Raw genomic sequence first — 18,630 nt, 5'->3', positions numbered from 1 at the left:
TAAATTTAAGGGAAATTGAAGTTTTCAGATTTCGAATATCATGTGGGAGAGAATTCCAAATATCTGAACCGCGATGCCTGATTGATTAATGTGCTATAATGCGGTGCGGGGATTAACCAAATGTATGTTATATTAGAAGAAAGAATTATTGCATGATTAGATAAATTCATCATTTACAGTGTTATGGACGAGACCTTTTTTGTCATATGCCCCTCTCTTCTTTTTTATCTTCCCCTCTCTTTTTTTTCCTAACTTCCGCCCCTATCCCCGGTGGCTTCGCCCCTGACCGTAGTCGAACTTGGGCTCCGATATTAAAAATAAAGAAAAATCATGATATAAACACTGTATCAAACACAGGGACACTGGTGCCATCTCACAACAAGAAACACTTTAAACGTATGTTTACTTAAATAATATTCATGCATGTCGAAAATCAATCTGGCCATTTCGTGAACTTTCATTGAAATTCACTAAAATCCATGAAAATAATCTTGTAATTCTCTACAGCATGCATGCATCATCCAACACACAAACACGATACAGAGAGTGTCTGACACCTGGTAGCAGTGAACGAAATCAATTTTGATTACACTCGAACAAAAACCTAAGACACAGATTATGAATTTCCAATTATATAAATATTTTATTCAAATCAAGCGCTCAATTTACAACTCTTATTTCAATCAACAGACAATGAAACCCACGTTGATATTGGGAAAAAAGGTATATTGCTTTAGGGTGGGGTTTGTGAAGGGGTTTGTGTGTAAGGGTGTGTGTGTGTGTTCAATCAATATTAATTATTATTAAGTTACATAGAGGGTCGGGGCTTAGTTTAGTTAATTTTTTTTAGGTAAAAAGTATATTTTAGGGCATTTCATTCGATCATTATTTGCTTCTAAAATCAGTTGTTTTGGTAAATATTTTGTATATTCTTGTTGATTAAAAATGGAGATTTGTAAATTTTGTATCTATCTTGAGTTCATGTAAATCTTTTGAATGAAGTCCTTGATAAATCATGTAGAAAAAATGTGTATGTAGGTGAGGAATACGTCCAGATCAACGGCCTTTAAATACTGGTACAATAGGGTATAGGAAACGCCCCTCCCCCAATAACACAAATAAATAGAAAAAAATATATATAACATATAGTACCCTGCTTTACGGTATACATGGTATATGCCGCATTCACCATTCTTGACAAAAAAAAAGGACTATAATGATGTGCGTGTCGTCTCTCAATGTTAGCGGGTCGTGTGGTCTAGAGGTTAGAGCGTTGGACTCATGATCGTGAGGTTGTGAGTTCGAACCCCCGCTCTGCTATTGTCTCGACTTTAATATACTAGACCCGAGAGTAATTTCCGTCTTCAATATTCAGCTACTATGCCTGATAAAAATAGACGTAAAATGTTACCTATGTAATTTGTTATACCAGCTTGGCGTTGCCATGGTTACACCAGCAGAATGATGTCATATCGAGTTCCCACGGGAGTTACCATAACGGAAACAGATTTATCATAACAGATGCCATGACGCCTTCTTTTAATACTACGTTATTTTATTCAAATTAGCATTTGTTATGTATAACATTTTCGCGATCTCGTAACGGAATTCTTGTTCAGTTGTTGAAGAGGGAATAACAAAATAAAAACAAATATATGTTGATACTCGATTACAAAAAAAAAAACATTAAATTTTTTTCCTACATGATTTCCAGACTCATACATAGATTAATGTTTATATCCATCATTAATGATACAACTGAGTATACTTCTTTACTGCCTTATAGGATGATATTCATGATATTGTATGGCTCAGATTGGGACTCCGGAAATATTCATAGTCATTTGCCCTAACATGTCACGCATGTGGAATACGTCTATCGTTTAATCCATAAAGAAAAACAATTTAATCAAATCAGCATTATCTTTAATGATCAATTTTCATTCGCCCGTGCAATATGGTATGGTATTACAAAACAAGTTTTTCACAATATAAGCCTATTCGTCAGGATTCCAAAGTTCCCCAAATGTAACCAATAATTTTTACGACTAATTCTAACAATAATAATTTCTCATAGAAGATTTTATCTTTACGTTGATGAACTATTTGAAGATAATTGTTGCTTCTGGATTCAAGTTGGTCAGACATCAAAGTCATTATGCACAGGATGCGGAGAACCTGTATGTATAATATGGAATACAAAAGAAGCAATATTATTTTAGTATCTCTATCAAAAACGTAAAATACGGAAAACATCATTATTCATTGCGTCTTTTATTCTCTTAAAGGAGAATGAAACCCTTGAAACCAGCTGAATCCATATCAAAGAGAAAAATCAAAGAAACATATTGTTAAAAGTTTGAGGAAGATTGAATGAATAATAAGAAAGTTATGAGCATTTGAATGTCGAGATCACTAATGCCATGTAGATCCTCATATTGGCAATGCGACCAAGATCTGTGATGTCACACACGTACAACTCCCTCATTACTTTAGTACTTATTCACTTATATTCTCACTTTTACAGAGTCTATCACAAGGTGAGGTGTTCTCTTTATGAGAGGACAAGTACAGAGGTTTCACAACATTATATCATTGATGAATCGTTTGTCATATGATTAGAATGAGCAAAAAGAGATGTTTTGGGGTATATTTTCAATGTCCAAAAGGGGAGAGTTGTTCATCTGTGACATCATAGATCTTGGTCGCATTGCCAATGGGAGGATCTCCATAGCATTAGTGATCTCGACATTCAAATGCTCATAACTCTTCTATTGCTAGTCCTATTTTACTCAAACTTTTGTTGATCTTATTCTTTGATTTTTCTGCTTTCACAAAAGCTAACTTGCTCCAAGACTTTCATTCTCCTTTAAATAAAAAGGAAAGAAAGAAGAGTCTACAAAAAATAATGAAGAGAACTTTTTAGTATAAAGAATAATCCCCACAAATATGTATTTAGTCATTATGGTCATTGTCTATAGACACAGATTTTTCTAAAATGATTCATAATATTGAACATTAATTTTACGATAATGTGAAGCGATATACTAATGAATCAATTGCTTTGACAAAGTTTTCCCGGAGGGGGTGGGGATCATGCCAAAACACACAGTGTCACAGAGAGATGGTAATTTTACGTTTTTGTACACGTTTACATAAGAACGTTAGGGAGGGCTAAAGTTCCCGGTAATGCGGCACCTGTAGAAGGAGGAGAATGAGAAAGAGAAGGAGAGAGAGAGGAGAGAGAGAGAGAGAGAGAGAGAGGGGGGGGGGGGGGGAGAGTGGGGGGGGGGAGAAAAGAGGAAAGGAGAGGGAGGGAGAGAGGGGGTGGGTATGGGGTGTTTAGAGAACAAAAATCCCTAGAATTTCAGATGAATACTAGAGTTCCGGATAGGCTAGACTGCAATTTAATTAAGTATGTGGTGTCTGGGTGAGTGTGTGTGTGTGTGTGGGGGGGGGGGGGGAGGCGTCACATAACAAGAAATATATGTACAAATCTACGTACTCTGAGGCATTTAATTGTACTCGCAGTTGGCGCCGTAATAGCCAACCATACAAGTACAATAATATGTGTCCCTGTGGTTCATACAGGTCCCTCCGTTTTGACAGGGGCTGCTGTAGCACGGCGCTGGAATAGCTGGACTGATCACTGCGTGTGAATATGAATGGAAAAGAAAAAAATATATCATGTAGTTATTAGGTTTACACACTATATCTATTACTAAGTTATTACTATGAATATGCATTATTTCATTGCTCATTACAACTCCATCTATCTGACTTTACCAAGAATAATGATCAAAATTTTGAAGGACTTGAACATGTCTCTACTCGGAGGTTTTATTTCTTTCGTTTTACTATATGATATGTGGTAAAAAATGATTTTAGACACCGATTCATTAAAAGAAGGTTATAACTGTACTTATTCCGCAGTCGGTTCCAGTGTATCCCGAAAGACAGTCACAACGGAAAGACTCGCTGAAGGCATCCTGGAATTCTGTGCATCTTCCACCATTAGCACATGGGCCGGCAGCACACCCTTAATTTGAAAATACAAAAACGTAACAGAGAAATGAATAAACAAATGAGAAACACACACACAAAAACATACTAGACATAAGAATGGACAGGTAAAAAACAGAGAATAGAAGCCCTGTTTTACCTGAGATAAAAAACCTGAGATAAAAAAGAAAGAGGGAGAGTATGACAGGATCCTTCAACCTTTCTGACATTAATTGAATACGGTCTTCCTTATGAGGTGGTTGCCTTTTTTGCTTGCAAGATATGGTTTATCCATTGATGTTTCGCCTTTAAGCTGTTTTTTTTTAAAAGCAAGTTCACACCTAGTTACCAATAATGCATATAGCATTTCCATTTATTTGAAAGCAGGATAAAAGAGCATTGTAGAGCATTGAGCCTTGCTCACAGCATAGCTGCCGCGACCGGGGATTGAACCCCGGACTTTTTTTATGTATAGCCAGGCGCCTTAGACCACTCGGCCACGGCACCTCCGCCTTTAAGCTGTTGCTATTCAGAGAGTAAGAAGGTACCAGATAGATGTTTCATAAAGCTGGTCGTTAGTAATTTCAAGTGGGACTTTAAAAAACGAATGGTGACCCTTTTTACGCGCTTAACCATCGCCAAAACACATGTTGGTGTATACCACAAGAAAGGATCACGATCACCAGTCGTTCTTAAAATCGATCTTAACTTACGAACAGCTTTATGAACACCCACTGAGCCCAAACAGGATGTTGCTAGGAATACTAGTGAGTGATGCAAATTTTATACTGATTACAGTTTGCACCGTGTAATTTTAGATTTAGCATTTTGTAGAATGTGTGCATATATTTTACATGTTCTATAAGCGTCTTTGGACGGAGCGGCGTTGCACTATATGAAACGACACCGTTCATAATTATTTGTATTGGAAAAACCCCCTACCTAGAATAGATGACTATATTTTAGCTTATGTTTTGAAAGCGATAACATTACAAAATTATTATTTAAAGAGAATTTGGATATTTTTTTTTGTAATGGAAACTATTTTGTATTAATTTGAGAATAAATAAGCGCACGATAATGTTTTGAATTAGCATGTGATTAAAGATTTAGAAAAATACCTGGGAATGCCAACTCGTCATCGATAAAGGCACACGCTTCTTCAATTGACTGCATGTCGAAAATCATCTGGATACCCATTTGGATGATTCGATGGTCGATGTAAGGGCTGAGGTTGACGATGAGGTCGATGACATCATTGCCGAACTGGGTACACTGGTCGTCAATGATGAGCGTATCCATCATATTATGTAAGATGGTGTCGGCGAGAGAGGAGATTCTTGAGTTTCTGAAGGGTGCCTGAGGAACCTGCTGAGCTCGAGGATCTGCTGCTGCTTCTGTTATTGCATCGCAAAGGGATTCACGATCTTCAAACCCGCTGAACTCAGCTATAAGTTGCGACACGTCCTCCATGAGGGTCTGGAAGAATGGCGGCTCATCGGGTGTTTGCTCGTCGGCCTGGCGGAGATTGTCGTAAATCTCGTCCCAGAAGTGACAGATCTGTGATCCCTGGCCGATGCCTTCGGCCAGGAAGATCTCGCCAACGCTTTCGAGTACAGCCTGGATGGTCAAACCGGAGTTGAGGAATCCGTCAACGGCGTTGCATACGGATTCCTGGTCGTAGCTGTGGAGATCGAAAACTCGGTCGCTGATCTCATGCAGTACTGCCTCAAAATTGAAGTCCCTAACGATGCCCAACCCCATGAGGGACATGCCAGGGGCCATTCTTCGTCTACGTCTGTAGGGGCCTACAAGAGGGGTATACACCGCATTGCAGATTGCGACGCCATCGACCCGACTGTTGGTGTTCAGGGCATCAAAGATAGGATCGCATACCCTCTGAAAGATACCTGGTCCCCCGAGGGGCACCACTAGGCTCGGGGCGATGTCTCGGCAGAGGATTCCGTAGACTTCTAGGATGTCCTTGGCGTGCCAGCTAGTTCCTATGGCGCTGATGATATCCTTGACAGTCAGACCGGGAAGGAGTTCGCCAGGTTGGACAAAGGGAGGAGCAAAATCGTAATCTTGGATTTGGTTCTGCCATTCCTCCATCCAGTCAACCTGATAGTTTCCTGTTGTAGGGTAAGAAAAATGGACGAACAAAACTGAACTATATAATGTGAGGAAAGCAAGATATAAAGATTTGGAAATGGTAATCGATAATAACAATGATGATGATGATAATAATAATAATGATAACAATAATGATGATGATTATTTTGATGATAATAATAATTATAATAATAATAATAATAATAAAGAGACAGGGGGTAGAGATAATTATAAAAAGCGAGAGAGAGATAGAGAAAGAGAGGAGTGAGTGAGAGAGAGAAAGAGAGAGAAAGAGGAGGAGGAGGAGAGAGAGCGGACGGGAAAGAAAGATAGAAAAAAGGCGGAGAGTGAGTGGGGCGGAGCGGGTAGGAGTAGGAGGGGATCCCTGGTCGTCCTCGGGAAAATCGGAGACCATACTTCCCAAGGTTTGTCAGGATTTGATATTTTGTCTGAATAACAGAAAGAGGAAGAAGAAAAAGAAGAATGTGAAGAAGAAGAAAGAGAAAAAAGGAGAAGAAGACGAAGAAGAAAGAGAGAGATATGATCAGCGATTGGTGATCACTGAAGAAATACATAAAACTCTGATTATGATAGTAAAAAAAAATGAATACCACCATGGAATCTAAAAATTGGTGCTGACTAAAGAAATGCTCGAAATTTCCATAATCTTTTTTAAAGCCTACATTATTTTTGGGCCTTTTTTCATTGTATTTTTTTGGTTTTCTTCTGTGTTTTCATTTGTTTGCTCTTACAAAGTGCAAGAGGAAAAAAATCGAGCATGTCCATATTTAGCGCCATTTTAGACTATTATTACGAGTTAACGTAATAGCATAATGCTGCAAATAATCAAAGGTTTCAAGCTTGGATAGCTATACTTATTCATTTATTTATCAAAATATCTTTATACACACAGAAAAAAAATCCCGTTTAAAATTTTCATATAACGTTCTTTACTATATGAACCTTACATAAGTGTCAGTTTAAAAGCGTTTAAAATCTTAAGCAACAAAGTTCGATTTTTTATATTCAATTCTCAATAAAGTAAGCATGGTTGTTTAAACGTTTAAACAACTACTGTTAAAAAGGTTCGTATAAAAAAATGTAAAATATAAAACAGCGTTTTTACTTGGCAAGATAACAATGTACCTTTAATTCGAACAGTATCTGTCCTGTTCATCATGTTCATATAAAAAAATAAAAAGGGCCTAAGGAAAATACTAACTTAGTCTCAAATCATGCAAATACTGTGTAAGTTACACTTAATACAATCAGAAAGTACAAATTTTCATAAGAATAATTTCACTGAAGTAAGGTGGAAATCAATAAAATATTGAATTTTTCAACTGCAGTACACTAGAAAGAAATGTACAATTCATTGTTCATTATAACACATTAAATGAATAATCAGGAACACACTTTAAAATATAAAAAAGAGAATGTATTCAATATCAATATTAGAATCAAGCGATATTTCAGAGCTAGCGGAATTTAGGAAATGAAACAGACAGTTTTATAATTGGCCATCAAATAAATAATTTTATCACCTGAAATAGGTTCGGCGACGGAACTACCCACGGCGAACAACGTGAATGTTAACAGTAGCAGAGGAGCCATACTGAAATCTTCGAGTGGAGCTTGGTTGATGAAATCAATTCAAGAATGATAGAATTCTTTTTCGTCTTCTCGTAATATAGGCATCACGATTTAAGAGGATATCAACACAAATCAACATCAACGTTTGCCTTAATCGATTTTTAGAAGTTATTTCACGGGTTAATATTTTACTATGATAACACGTTATTCAGGCGAGTTCAACATCTGTTATCCCTATCGTGTTAAATGCTAAATGAAAACTTAACAATCACCTATTTTTTCAGTAAACTCTGACGTCTGAATTAAATATAGTGTTAAAGATTATTCCTTCTCATGTTAATAATTGTGAAATTTAAGGTCAGTAAGTATAACATTACGTTTCGATCATACGATATGCGTCAGCCTGTAACAGGTGAGACTAAACATGCAGGGCACACGGACTAACAAACTGAAGAAAGGAAAAGAGTTTAAAACTTAATATCAAAGTAAAGACCATTGATTATTAAAGCAAAGATTTGCGTTGCACACTTATTTGATGACTAATAATCAAAAGTTTCTTGACATTTTATACTTTTCTAGATTTGTATATTGTTTGTTTTCTCAGCTTGAGGTAAAGAAGTATGCATTGTGAGTCCAGTTTCACTTGTCACTTATCGATTTCAATACAAATTGAGTTGAGTGTAATTATAAGAACCCTTATTTTCATCAGATAACGCAGATTCACTTCGTGTTAAATGGGAAGTTCGCCCTGACGGTAAGTTGGTTTTAATAAGAGAAGAAAACAGGTTAAAAATATTAAAGGTTTGATGAAGACCCATCAAAAAACAAGAGTGGCTTCATATGCGAGCAGCTTCTTATATAATGTAATGTTAAAAAAAAAACCATAAGAATATTTTTTTTACAGAAGAGGGAATGGAATCATGTGACTAATGATATCCACCCCAAAAGAATTACTTTTCTTTTTAGAAAGCAACATAAAAAAAATCACACGACATACGGGGGAGATGCGCTCGTCTGTGACGTCACAAAATACAAACCTTAAAAATTAATAAATCCGTTATTCTTTGACAATTTCTTTAATAGAACCTTGACTGTTCCCCCAATTTTTTTTTCTATTGTTATTTAATCTAACTAATGAACTCCACCTTTAACTCTCTTGGTAAATTGTTTTTAGTCAGAGAGTGACGAAAACGGACGACTATTGTGTATAAGTCAAATAGTAACCCTGAGATGATGACGTTTTTCAAGTTAATATGTTTTAATTTATTGATCGAATGTCATACATCAGGCAAACCACACAATTGATTTCGTATTTCGTGTAGACTCTGTAAACAAAATTATTTGATAAGGTAACAAAACATACTTGGTCAGCTGTAATTGTCGCCTATTGATCAGTCAAAATAGTTTCTTTTTCTTCGTTGGTTAAAGTTTATTCATCGTTGGCAATTAATGGTTGGTCGAATACTTCTCATAATATACATAGATGTCAACACGAGGTAAACATACACAGCACAACGTTGGGTGAACTTTGACCAATTACACATAGTTTAACAATTCTTACATCATCAGTTCTTCACCAAAATCTCCACCACCACCACCACCACCACCACCATCATCATCATCATCATCTTCATCATCATCATCATCATCACCATCATTACCATCACCATCATCATCACCATGATCACCATCACCATCATCATCATTATCATCAGCACCATCATCACCATCACCATCACCATCATCATTATCACCATCATCATCAGCACCATCACCATCAGCATCACCACCTCCATCATCATCATCACTACCACCATCATCATCATCACCATCATCATCACCATCATCACCATCATCATCATCATCATCATCGTCACCACCACCACCATCATCATCATCATCATCATCATCATCATCACCATCATCCACCATCATCATCGTCATCGTTATCCTCCTCCTCCTCATTATCATCATCATCATCATCATCATCATCATTACTACCATCATCATCATCACCGTCAACGTCATCATCATTATCATTATATCGTCGTCGTTGTCATCATCATCATCATCATCATCACTTTGGACTATTCATTAAAGCTTGCTTATCAAACTGTTTTTTATTTGCAATGTCGACAATGTTTGTTTTGTAATATACCAACGAAATAGGGGTAAACTATGACTGACCTTCTATCGGCCAACAGAATGTTACGATCTTAATGTATGTAATATTCGTAGAGTTTCCCGTCTCTAACTGCGTTCGGCTCTGATACATTATACAGTTGCTTCGCAAACTTTTTGATGACGTCATGCGAATGAAAAACATCTTTTTATTAGTAAAGTTTGTTGACACCATAGTTTACCTCTGTAAAGGGCGTTGCAAGAAACCTAAATCAATTGTAAATCTTTTCAGGATAATTGCAAATTTGCCATGATATATTGTTTGCAAAGCTGCTTCTCACTATAGGGAGTCTAAACTTATTCGCTACAGCTAAAATTGATTTATCAATAAATTGGAACAGAAATTCGCATTTAATTGAATGCATTTTCTTGCAATACTCCTTACGTGTTAATAGCCTCTTCAAAAATTGCATCTGAGTGCTCTTCAAACAAAACAGATTTCTTCGTTTTAAAAGATTTTTTTTGTCTCAAATTAAATTCATACAATATAGTTCACAAAGTGACAATTGTAAAAATAATTCTGAAAAATTACTTAAACTCTTATACATTATGCACATCATGTAATATTATTCAAAGACACTGTATCGTACCAGATGAGGTGTGACTCACAAATATCTGAGAACACACTTATAAAAGTATAGCTAGGCGCGGTTCTACCTGCCCCTCCTTACCCACCCTCCCCCCTTCCCTCCGACACACACGCAAACTCCCACACTTTACACCCTCAAACACTCACACTTCGATCGCCCTAGCTTGCATATGGTGCCCGCGTTCCGTTTGAAACAAGCAAAACACCATAAATTAACGAACATAATCTCGTGAGCTCTGTCGCCTCGATACACTTGTAAGGAAATGTTCCCATTTTCTTACATGGTTTGATAATTTACCTCGCGTTACTGCTAAAATGTTCTCTTCACGTTCATTTTCTAACATCTTCTCTCTAATTTCAGCGGGACTTGGTGGTCTTTTCTTAGTCCTGCTGTAAGCAAAGATAAAATATTTTATTTAAAAAATAATTTAATTGATTATCTGTATCTTCCATATATTAGAATGCTGAACACTCATGTGTATATCCACCCAGCTGGCATTTTCTTATTTGATACATATTAAATAGTTCAAATATCGACAATGCAAACACTCTCGACTAAACGCACAGATGAGTTATGGTATTACTTTATATAGTAGAAATACATCTTAGTACTAAAAAAAAAAATCAATCAAATAAACATCGTTCACATCTGATCCCGAGCTTTATTGACGTGAAATGACTGTTGTGCGAATGTGTTAACCATTAATACAGTTTCTAAAAAAAGAAAAAGAAAGAAAGAAGAAAACAGAAGTTCTTATAAAAAAAACCACACGATCTAATGTAACAAACACGCGAATGTATACCAGAGGCCCAAATTGAGAATGTTTTCAAGTTCTAACATTCGATATATTTTCACCTTTTAAATGGAATTTTTTTTTTTTGTTTATTTCCATTCCAACATTTACAATTTCTTTCGTACATTTTGATATAGGGCCTACAAATTAAATCAGGAAAACACAATAGCAAATTTCTATGTACAAAATTAGCATATATACAGGGGGCCGTTTCATAAAGCTGTTCGTAAGTTATGAGCGACTTTAAGAACGACTGGTGATCCTTTCTTGTGGTAAATGATATTGGCCGTTAAGGACGTTCCACAGTCAAAATGAAATCCATGTCATTTTCACAAAATTTTGCCGAGAATTACTTTGGTATCTATGCATTATGAAAATGCAAAAATTGTATAGGTTCATGTGCTTATTTTTTTTCTACGGGTCTTCAAAGTCGCCGTATTTGAATGATATGAAATGTTGCGCAATCATGAGAATTATGCCTCTCGTAGACCTCACGAATTCACCAAATGAGTTTAAATCATCTTTACTCAGTGGATACCGCATCAAACTTCATCAAATTTTCAAGATATATAACAAAGTGTATACCAAAGTAAGAGAAAGTCTTTTAATTGGTAAAACTATATCTATTTGGAGTCAGAAGCGCCCTCATTTGGCAAGAATGGTGCAAATAAACTCGGAAAAAACAAATCTTCAAAGACGTGAATCTACTAAAAAAAAAAAAAAAGTATTTTGTAAGCTGCACTTATTTCAAAATCCATGTCATTTTTATCAAATTCGGCTAAATTGTAGAGGAATGCATATGAAAGGTGTAGGGAAGTTAAAAATATGGGGTCCATGTTTTACAGCTCGTTTTTTAACTATGAGTGTCCAAAGTGATGCGAGTTGGCATGAAAATCGCCGAAAATGCACCCCAATCATTCAAAATCCATGTAATTTTCATCATACTCTCCAGACTTGTAGGAGAATATATTCTGAAGGCATTAAAATGCTAAAAATATGGGGTCCATGTGCTCGTTTTTAAAACGATCAGTGTCCAAAGTGTTGCAAGTTGGCTTGAAAATATTGAAATCCACCTAAAGTGCGCCGAAAATAAGTGTGATACCGTCTAAAATGCAAATGGTAGCATATTTCGCTCCCAAACATTCAAAATCCATGTCATTTTCATCATACTCTCCATATTTGTAGAAGAATATATTCTGATGACGTTAAGATATTTAAACTATGGGGTCCATGTGCTTGTTTTCAAATTATCAGTGTCCAAAATATTGCGAATTGGCTTGAAATGAAAACAAGCAAAAGTCTGTCATGTCTGTTGTACCGTCCAAATAGCGAATGGCTCCGTAGTCTTAATCACAAACATTGAAAATCCATGTCATTTTCATCACACTTTGCACATAGATACTTTAGCACCTGAATATTCCAAATATGCAACAATTAACATGGGTCCATGTGCTTGATTTTTTGCTATAGAGCTTCAAATTTAACCCCAAATGTTTTTAAGAATTGCGCATCCAAAAGAATTTGGCAATTTTAGACCTCACGAGATCACAACAATGAGTATAGAGTTCTATTACTTAGTCAAAATCCATGAAAATTTCATCAAATTTTGCAATATAATTGATAATCGTATCCGTAAGATGGAGACTAGTAATCTATTTACATTGCTGTCAATTGTTTGCTAATTGAAGTCTAATAACACTCGCAGTTCTTAGAAATTGCGGGAAAGATACTCAACGTCAAAAAATGTCGAATTTCAAGAACAAACTTGAGAAGTAAAAGAAATGCTGCACTTAATTCAAAACCCATGTCATTTTCACCAAACTTTGCAAAGTTGTAGAGGAAGGTTTACCTAAGAGGTGCAAACATTAAAAAATATGGGTTCATGTGCTTGTTTTAAAACTATCAGCACTCTTATTAGAACAAATTTGATTCTTAAAACACCCCCAAACGAGCCAAAAGCATTGTATCTATGTGAAGAAAAATTCCGAACCACTTTTCCATTTATTCAAACTCGGGGTCATATTCACCATACTTTGCAGCACTACAGAGAAACTATTTTGAAATTGTAGAGGAATGAAAAAAAAATTGTCCATGGAATGATTCCGGTTTATTAGCTTCATAAATCGGATCTGCAGTAAAGAGAAGATAAGAAGAAAAATCAGCTCATACCTACAGCTGATTAATCACCTGTTCATCCATTGTGACGTCAGCGCGCGGAGTGTAAAATATGCGCAGATCATTATGCGCACAAACATAACGTCCTTAAATGTTCATTGGCGATTATTCAGAGCGTAAGAATGGTTCACTAGTAGTTCTTAAAGTCGCTCTTAACTTACGAACAGCTTTATGAAACACCCACCTGGATCAGATACTGATGAATGGGGCCTGAGTTCAGACCTGGCACCGGGCCATTTTTTAGCCCTAATTTGCACCAGGCACGTACCGTTCCTTTTTCGTACAGAGTAAAGGAGAAAATGAAATAAAAGGAACGGAAAGGGTGAAATATGAAATTACTTTCTGAGTATTATCTGAAAAATTCGTGACATAAGTTTTGCCAAACAAATTTCAAAATCGTTTTGGAAATTTTGCCCCATACGTAATGCTCTTACAAGGTTCATGCTGTTGTCAACTCAAACACAATATATAGGCATAAGTAAACCATCAACGCTTAACATGTGCATTAATAATCACATCAGAAATGATCTTCACTATGTGAAATTGGCAACTTGCAATTTCTTATTCAAACTGATGGAATTACCCCATAACCATTTAAAACACATGAAAAAAAGTATGAATTAAAATCGTAATCATAATTAATCATAAAAGAAAATAAATATGTTTTTTTTTCTCAAATAAATTTACTCTAAAATTTCCTATCCTATACAGAGATGGTTTGGAGGTGCAGATCTTGAGGGCATCATGCCCCCCCTTCCTGACTCCCTGACTTGACTTTACATGTTAATATTTGAAGTATAACATATGTAACAAAACCATCATTGTTTTTTAATCATTTTAAAAAAAAGTTTTGAAATTGATATTCAAACCATGTAGTTCTTAATTGAAGATTAAATAGTTAACGTAGAAATTTTTTTTTATGTTTCTCCTCTTCTGCTATTTTTGCAGATGCTGTAAGTTGAAATGGAAGGTGTGCTGAAAGTAAATTGCGATCCCACTTGAACTGCCTTACCTGCTTGCACCCAGTCGTCTAGATGTCCACACGCTCAATTGATTCTATCATGTCTATTGGAAAGTAGGACCTCTGGGTTTCGTAACTCCTTTCATAGCGCTATTGGAACCTGCTCCCTACCAGTCTAACATCGAACAGATTGGAAGAATAAAGGCCAAGGGGAAGTGCCTTTTATACTCCTACTTGCCCCATAGCAGTCCGTGGTTTAGTGCAATCTAGACTGACTATTGCAGTGCTATTCGTGCTTGAATTAGTCAGGGCGATCTGGAGCGACTACAGAGAGTACAGAATGCTGCATCTATTGTGCCATTTGTCTAATACGCCAACTTCGCTGGCTGCAAGTCAAGGAAAACCGGCAGGAAGTTGGTTGGATGTTCGATATTCGATATTCAAACTGTGAAGTTGGTTTGATATTCAGGTTCGATATTCAAACGCGTGTGAAGTTGGACCAATATTCGATATTCGATATTAACAAATTAGGGGTCTTGAAAGCTAACTAGGGTTTTAAACAGGTGCAGCACGTCTCGGGCAACCATAACAACACTGGCCTGCCCTAGTAAGAGGACATTCAGGGGACAAACGTCAGTGAATAAAAGGGCAGAAAATTGTTAATTTTTTTATTTTTCTTTTCGAGGGGCCCCCATATCCCGACGGCCTACCCAGGGCAACCATGTATCCTATCTTGTAGAAATCGACTCGGGCAACAAGTTAAGCACTAGCTTGACCCGGCGCATGCACATTTAGGGGCCTCGAATTAACAAAATTAAAGGGATAAAGGGCTATTTAGAAGATTTTTTCAATTTAAAAAAAGTATTTTTTTCAAGGGGCCCCCAGGGATATCCCGACGGCCTAGCCAGGGTAACCACGTATCCTAACCTGTAGAACTCGACTCGGGCAAGCAGATAAACACTAGCTTAATCCAGCGCATGCACATTTAGGGGGCTCAAATTAACAAAATTAAAGGGAATAAAGGGCTATTTATCGCATTTAAAAAAATTAAAATAAAGTATTTTTTTCAAGGGCCCCCCAGGGATATCCCGACGGCCTAGCCAGGGTAACCACGTATCCTAACCTGTAGAACTCGACTCGGGCAAGCAGATAGACACTAACTTGACCCGGCGCATGCACATTTAGGGGGCTCAAATTAACAAAATTAAAGGGAATAAAGGGCTATTTATCGCATTTTTTAAAATTAAAATAAAGTATTTTTTTCAAGGGGCCCCCAGGGATATCCCGACGGCCTAGCCAGGGTATCCACGTATCCTAACCTGTAGAACTCGACTCGGGCAAGCAGATAAACACTAGCTTGACCCGGCGCATGCACATTTAGGGGGCTCAAATTAACAAAATTAAAGGGAATAAAGGGCTATTTATCGCATTTTTTAAAATTAAAATAAAGTATTTTTTTCAAGGGGCCACCAGGGATATCCCGACGGCCTAGCCAGGGTAACCACGTATCCTTACCTGTAGAACTCGACGCGGGCAAGCAGATAAACACTAGCTTGACCCGGCGCATGCACATTTAGGGGGCTCAAATTAACAAAATTAAAGGGAATAAAGGGCTATTTATCGCATTTTTTAAAATTAAAATAAAGTATTTTTTTCAAGGGGCCCCCAGGGATATCCCGACGGCCTAGCCAGGGTATCCACGTATCCTAACCTGTAGAACTCGACTCGGGCAAGCAGAAAAACACTAGCTTCACCCGGCGCATGCACATTTAGGGGGCGCAAATTAACAAAATTAAAGGGAATAAAGGGCTATTTATCGCATTTTTTAAATTAAAATAAAGTATTTTTTCAAGGGGCCCCCAGGGATATCCCGACGGCCTAGCCAGGGTAACCACGTATCCTAACCTGTAGAACTCGACTCGGACAAGCAGAAAAACACTAGCTTGACCCGGCGCATGCACATTTAGGGGGCTCAAATTAACAAAATTAAAGGGAATAAATGGCTATTTATCGCATTTTTTAAAATTAAAATAAAGTATTTTTTTCAAGGGGCCCCCAGGGATATCCCGACGGCCTAGCCAGGGTATCCACGTATCCTAACCTGTAGAACTCGACTCGGGCAAGCAGATAAACACTAGCTTGACCCGGCGCATGCACATTTAGGGGGCTCAAATTAACAAAATTAAAGGGAATAAAGGGCTATTTATCGCATTTTTAAAAATTAAAATAAAGTATTTTTTTCAAGGGGCCCCCAGGGATATCCCGACGGCCTAGCCAGGGTATCCACGTATCCTAACCTGTCGAACTTGACTCGGGCAAGCAGATAAACACTAGCTTAATCCGGCGCATGCACATTTAGGGGGCTCAAATTAACAAAATTAAAGGGAATAAAGGGCTATTTATCGCATTTTTTAAAATTAAAATAAGGTATTTTTTTTCAAGGGGCCCCCAGGGATATCCCGACGGCCTAGCCAGGGTATCCACGTATCCTAACCTGTAGAACTCGACTCGGGCAAGCAGATAAACACTAACTTGACCCGGCGCATGCACATTTAGGGGGCTCAAATTAACAAAATTAAAGGGAATAAAGGGCTATTTATCGCATTTTTAAAAATTAAAATAAAGTATTTTTTTCAAGGGGCCCCCAGGGATATCCCGACGGCCTAGCCAGGGTAACCACGTATCCTAACCTGTAGAACTCGACTCGGGCAAGCAGATAAACACTAGCTTGACCCGGCGCATGCACATTTAGGGGGCGCAAATTAACAAAATTAAAGGGAATAAAGGGCTATTTATCGCATTTTTAAAAATTAAAATAAAGTATTTTTTCAAGGGGCCCCCAGGGATATCCCGACGGCCTAGCCAGGGTAACCACGTATCCTAACCTGTAGAACTCGACTCGGACAAGCAGAAAAACACTAGCTTGACCCGGCGCATGCACATTTAGGGGGCGCAAATTAACAAAATTAAAGGGAATAAATGGCTATTTATCGAATTTTTTAAAATTAAAATAAAGTATTTTTTTCAAGGGGCCCCCAGGGATATCCCGACGGCCTAGCCAGGGTATCCACGTATCCTAACCTGTAGAACTCGACTCGGGCAAGCAGATAAACACTAGCTTGACCCGGCGCATGCACATTTAAGGGGCGCAAATTAACAAAATTAAAGGGAATAAAGGGCTATTTATCGCATTTTTAAAAATTAAAATAAAGTATTTTTTTCAAGGGGCCCCCAGGGATATCCCGACGGCCTAGCCAGGGTATCCACGTATCCTAACCTGTAGAATTCGACTCGGACAAGCAGAAAAACACTAGCTTGACCCGGCGCATGCACATTTAGGGGGCGCAAATTAACAAAATTAAAGGGAATAAAGGGCTATTTATCGCATTTTTTAAAATTAAAATAAAGTATTTTTTTCAAGGGGCCCCCAGGGATATCCCGACGGCCTAGCCAGGGTAACCACGTATCCTAACCTGTAGAACTTGACTCGGGCAAGCAGATAAACACTAACTTGACCCGGCGCATGCACATTTAGTGGGCTAAAATTAACAAAATTAAAGGGAATAAAGGGCTATTTATCGCATTTTTAAAAATTAAAATAAAGTATTTTTTTTCAAGGGGCCCCCAGGGATATCCCGACGGCCTAGCCAGGGTATCCACGTATCCTAACCTGTAGAACTTGACTCGGGCAAGCAGATAAACACTAGCTTGACCCGGCGCATGCACATTTAGGGGGCTCAAAATAACAAAATTAAAGGGAATAAAGGGCTATTTATCGCATTTTTTAAATTAAAATAAAGTATTTTTTTCAAGGGGCCCCCAGGGATATCCCGACGGCCTAGCCAGGGTAACCACGTATCCTAACCTGTAGAACTCGACTCGGGCAAGCAGATAAACACTAGCTTGACCCGGCGCATGCACATTTAGGGGGCTCAAATTAACAAAATTAAAGTGAATAAAGGGCTATTTATCGCATTTTTAAAAATTAAAATAAAGTATTTTTTTCAAGGGGCCCCCAGGGATATCCCGACGGCCTAGCCAGGGTAACCACGTATCCTAACCTGTAGAACTCGACTCGGGCAAGCAGAAAAACACTAGCTTGACCCGGCGCATGCACATTTAGGGGGCGCAAATTAACAAAATTAAAGGGAATAAAGGGCTATTTATCGCATTTTTAAAAATTAAAATAAAGTATTTTTTTCAAGGGCCCCCCAGGGATATCC

The 18,630-nt window shown here is 37.6% G+C and overlaps 1 protein-coding gene across 2 annotated transcripts; it reads right to left on the bottom strand.

Annotated features, from left to right (window-relative positions):
• Positions 1–620: 620 nt before the first annotated feature.
• On the bottom strand, positions 621–14,705 carry LOC135156337 (uncharacterized). Of its 2 annotated transcripts, XM_064108449.1 has the most exons (6): positions 14,459–14,705; positions 10,776–10,867; positions 5,124–6,134; positions 3,923–4,039; positions 3,506–3,649; positions 621–2,178 (listed from the first exon to the last, which is right to left on the bottom strand). In XM_064108449.1, exons 2-5 carry the CDS (start codon positions 10,819–10,821, stop codon positions 3,516–3,518), a joined length of 1,308 nt encoding a protein of 435 aa, XP_063964519.1. In that variant the 5' UTR covers positions 10,822–10,867; positions 14,459–14,705; the 3' UTR covers positions 621–2,178; positions 3,506–3,515. The 2 variants fall into 2 exon arrangements, with proteins under 2 accessions (XP_063964519.1, XP_063964518.1); XM_064108448.1 differs by lacking the exons at positions 10,776–10,867; positions 14,459–14,705 and adding an exon at positions 7,659–7,831.
• Positions 14,706–18,630: the final 3,925 nt, after the last annotated feature.

Source organism: Lytechinus pictus, chromosome 13 (assembly GCF_037042905.1).
Source record: "Lytechinus pictus isolate F3 Inbred chromosome 13, Lp3.0, whole genome shotgun sequence".
In the NCBI taxonomy this organism is placed as follows: Eukaryota; Metazoa; Echinodermata; class Echinoidea; order Temnopleuroida; family Toxopneustidae; genus Lytechinus; species Lytechinus pictus.
The sequence above is the reverse complement of the archived record's forward strand: the minus strand, read 5'-3'. Positions and strand labels throughout refer to the sequence as shown.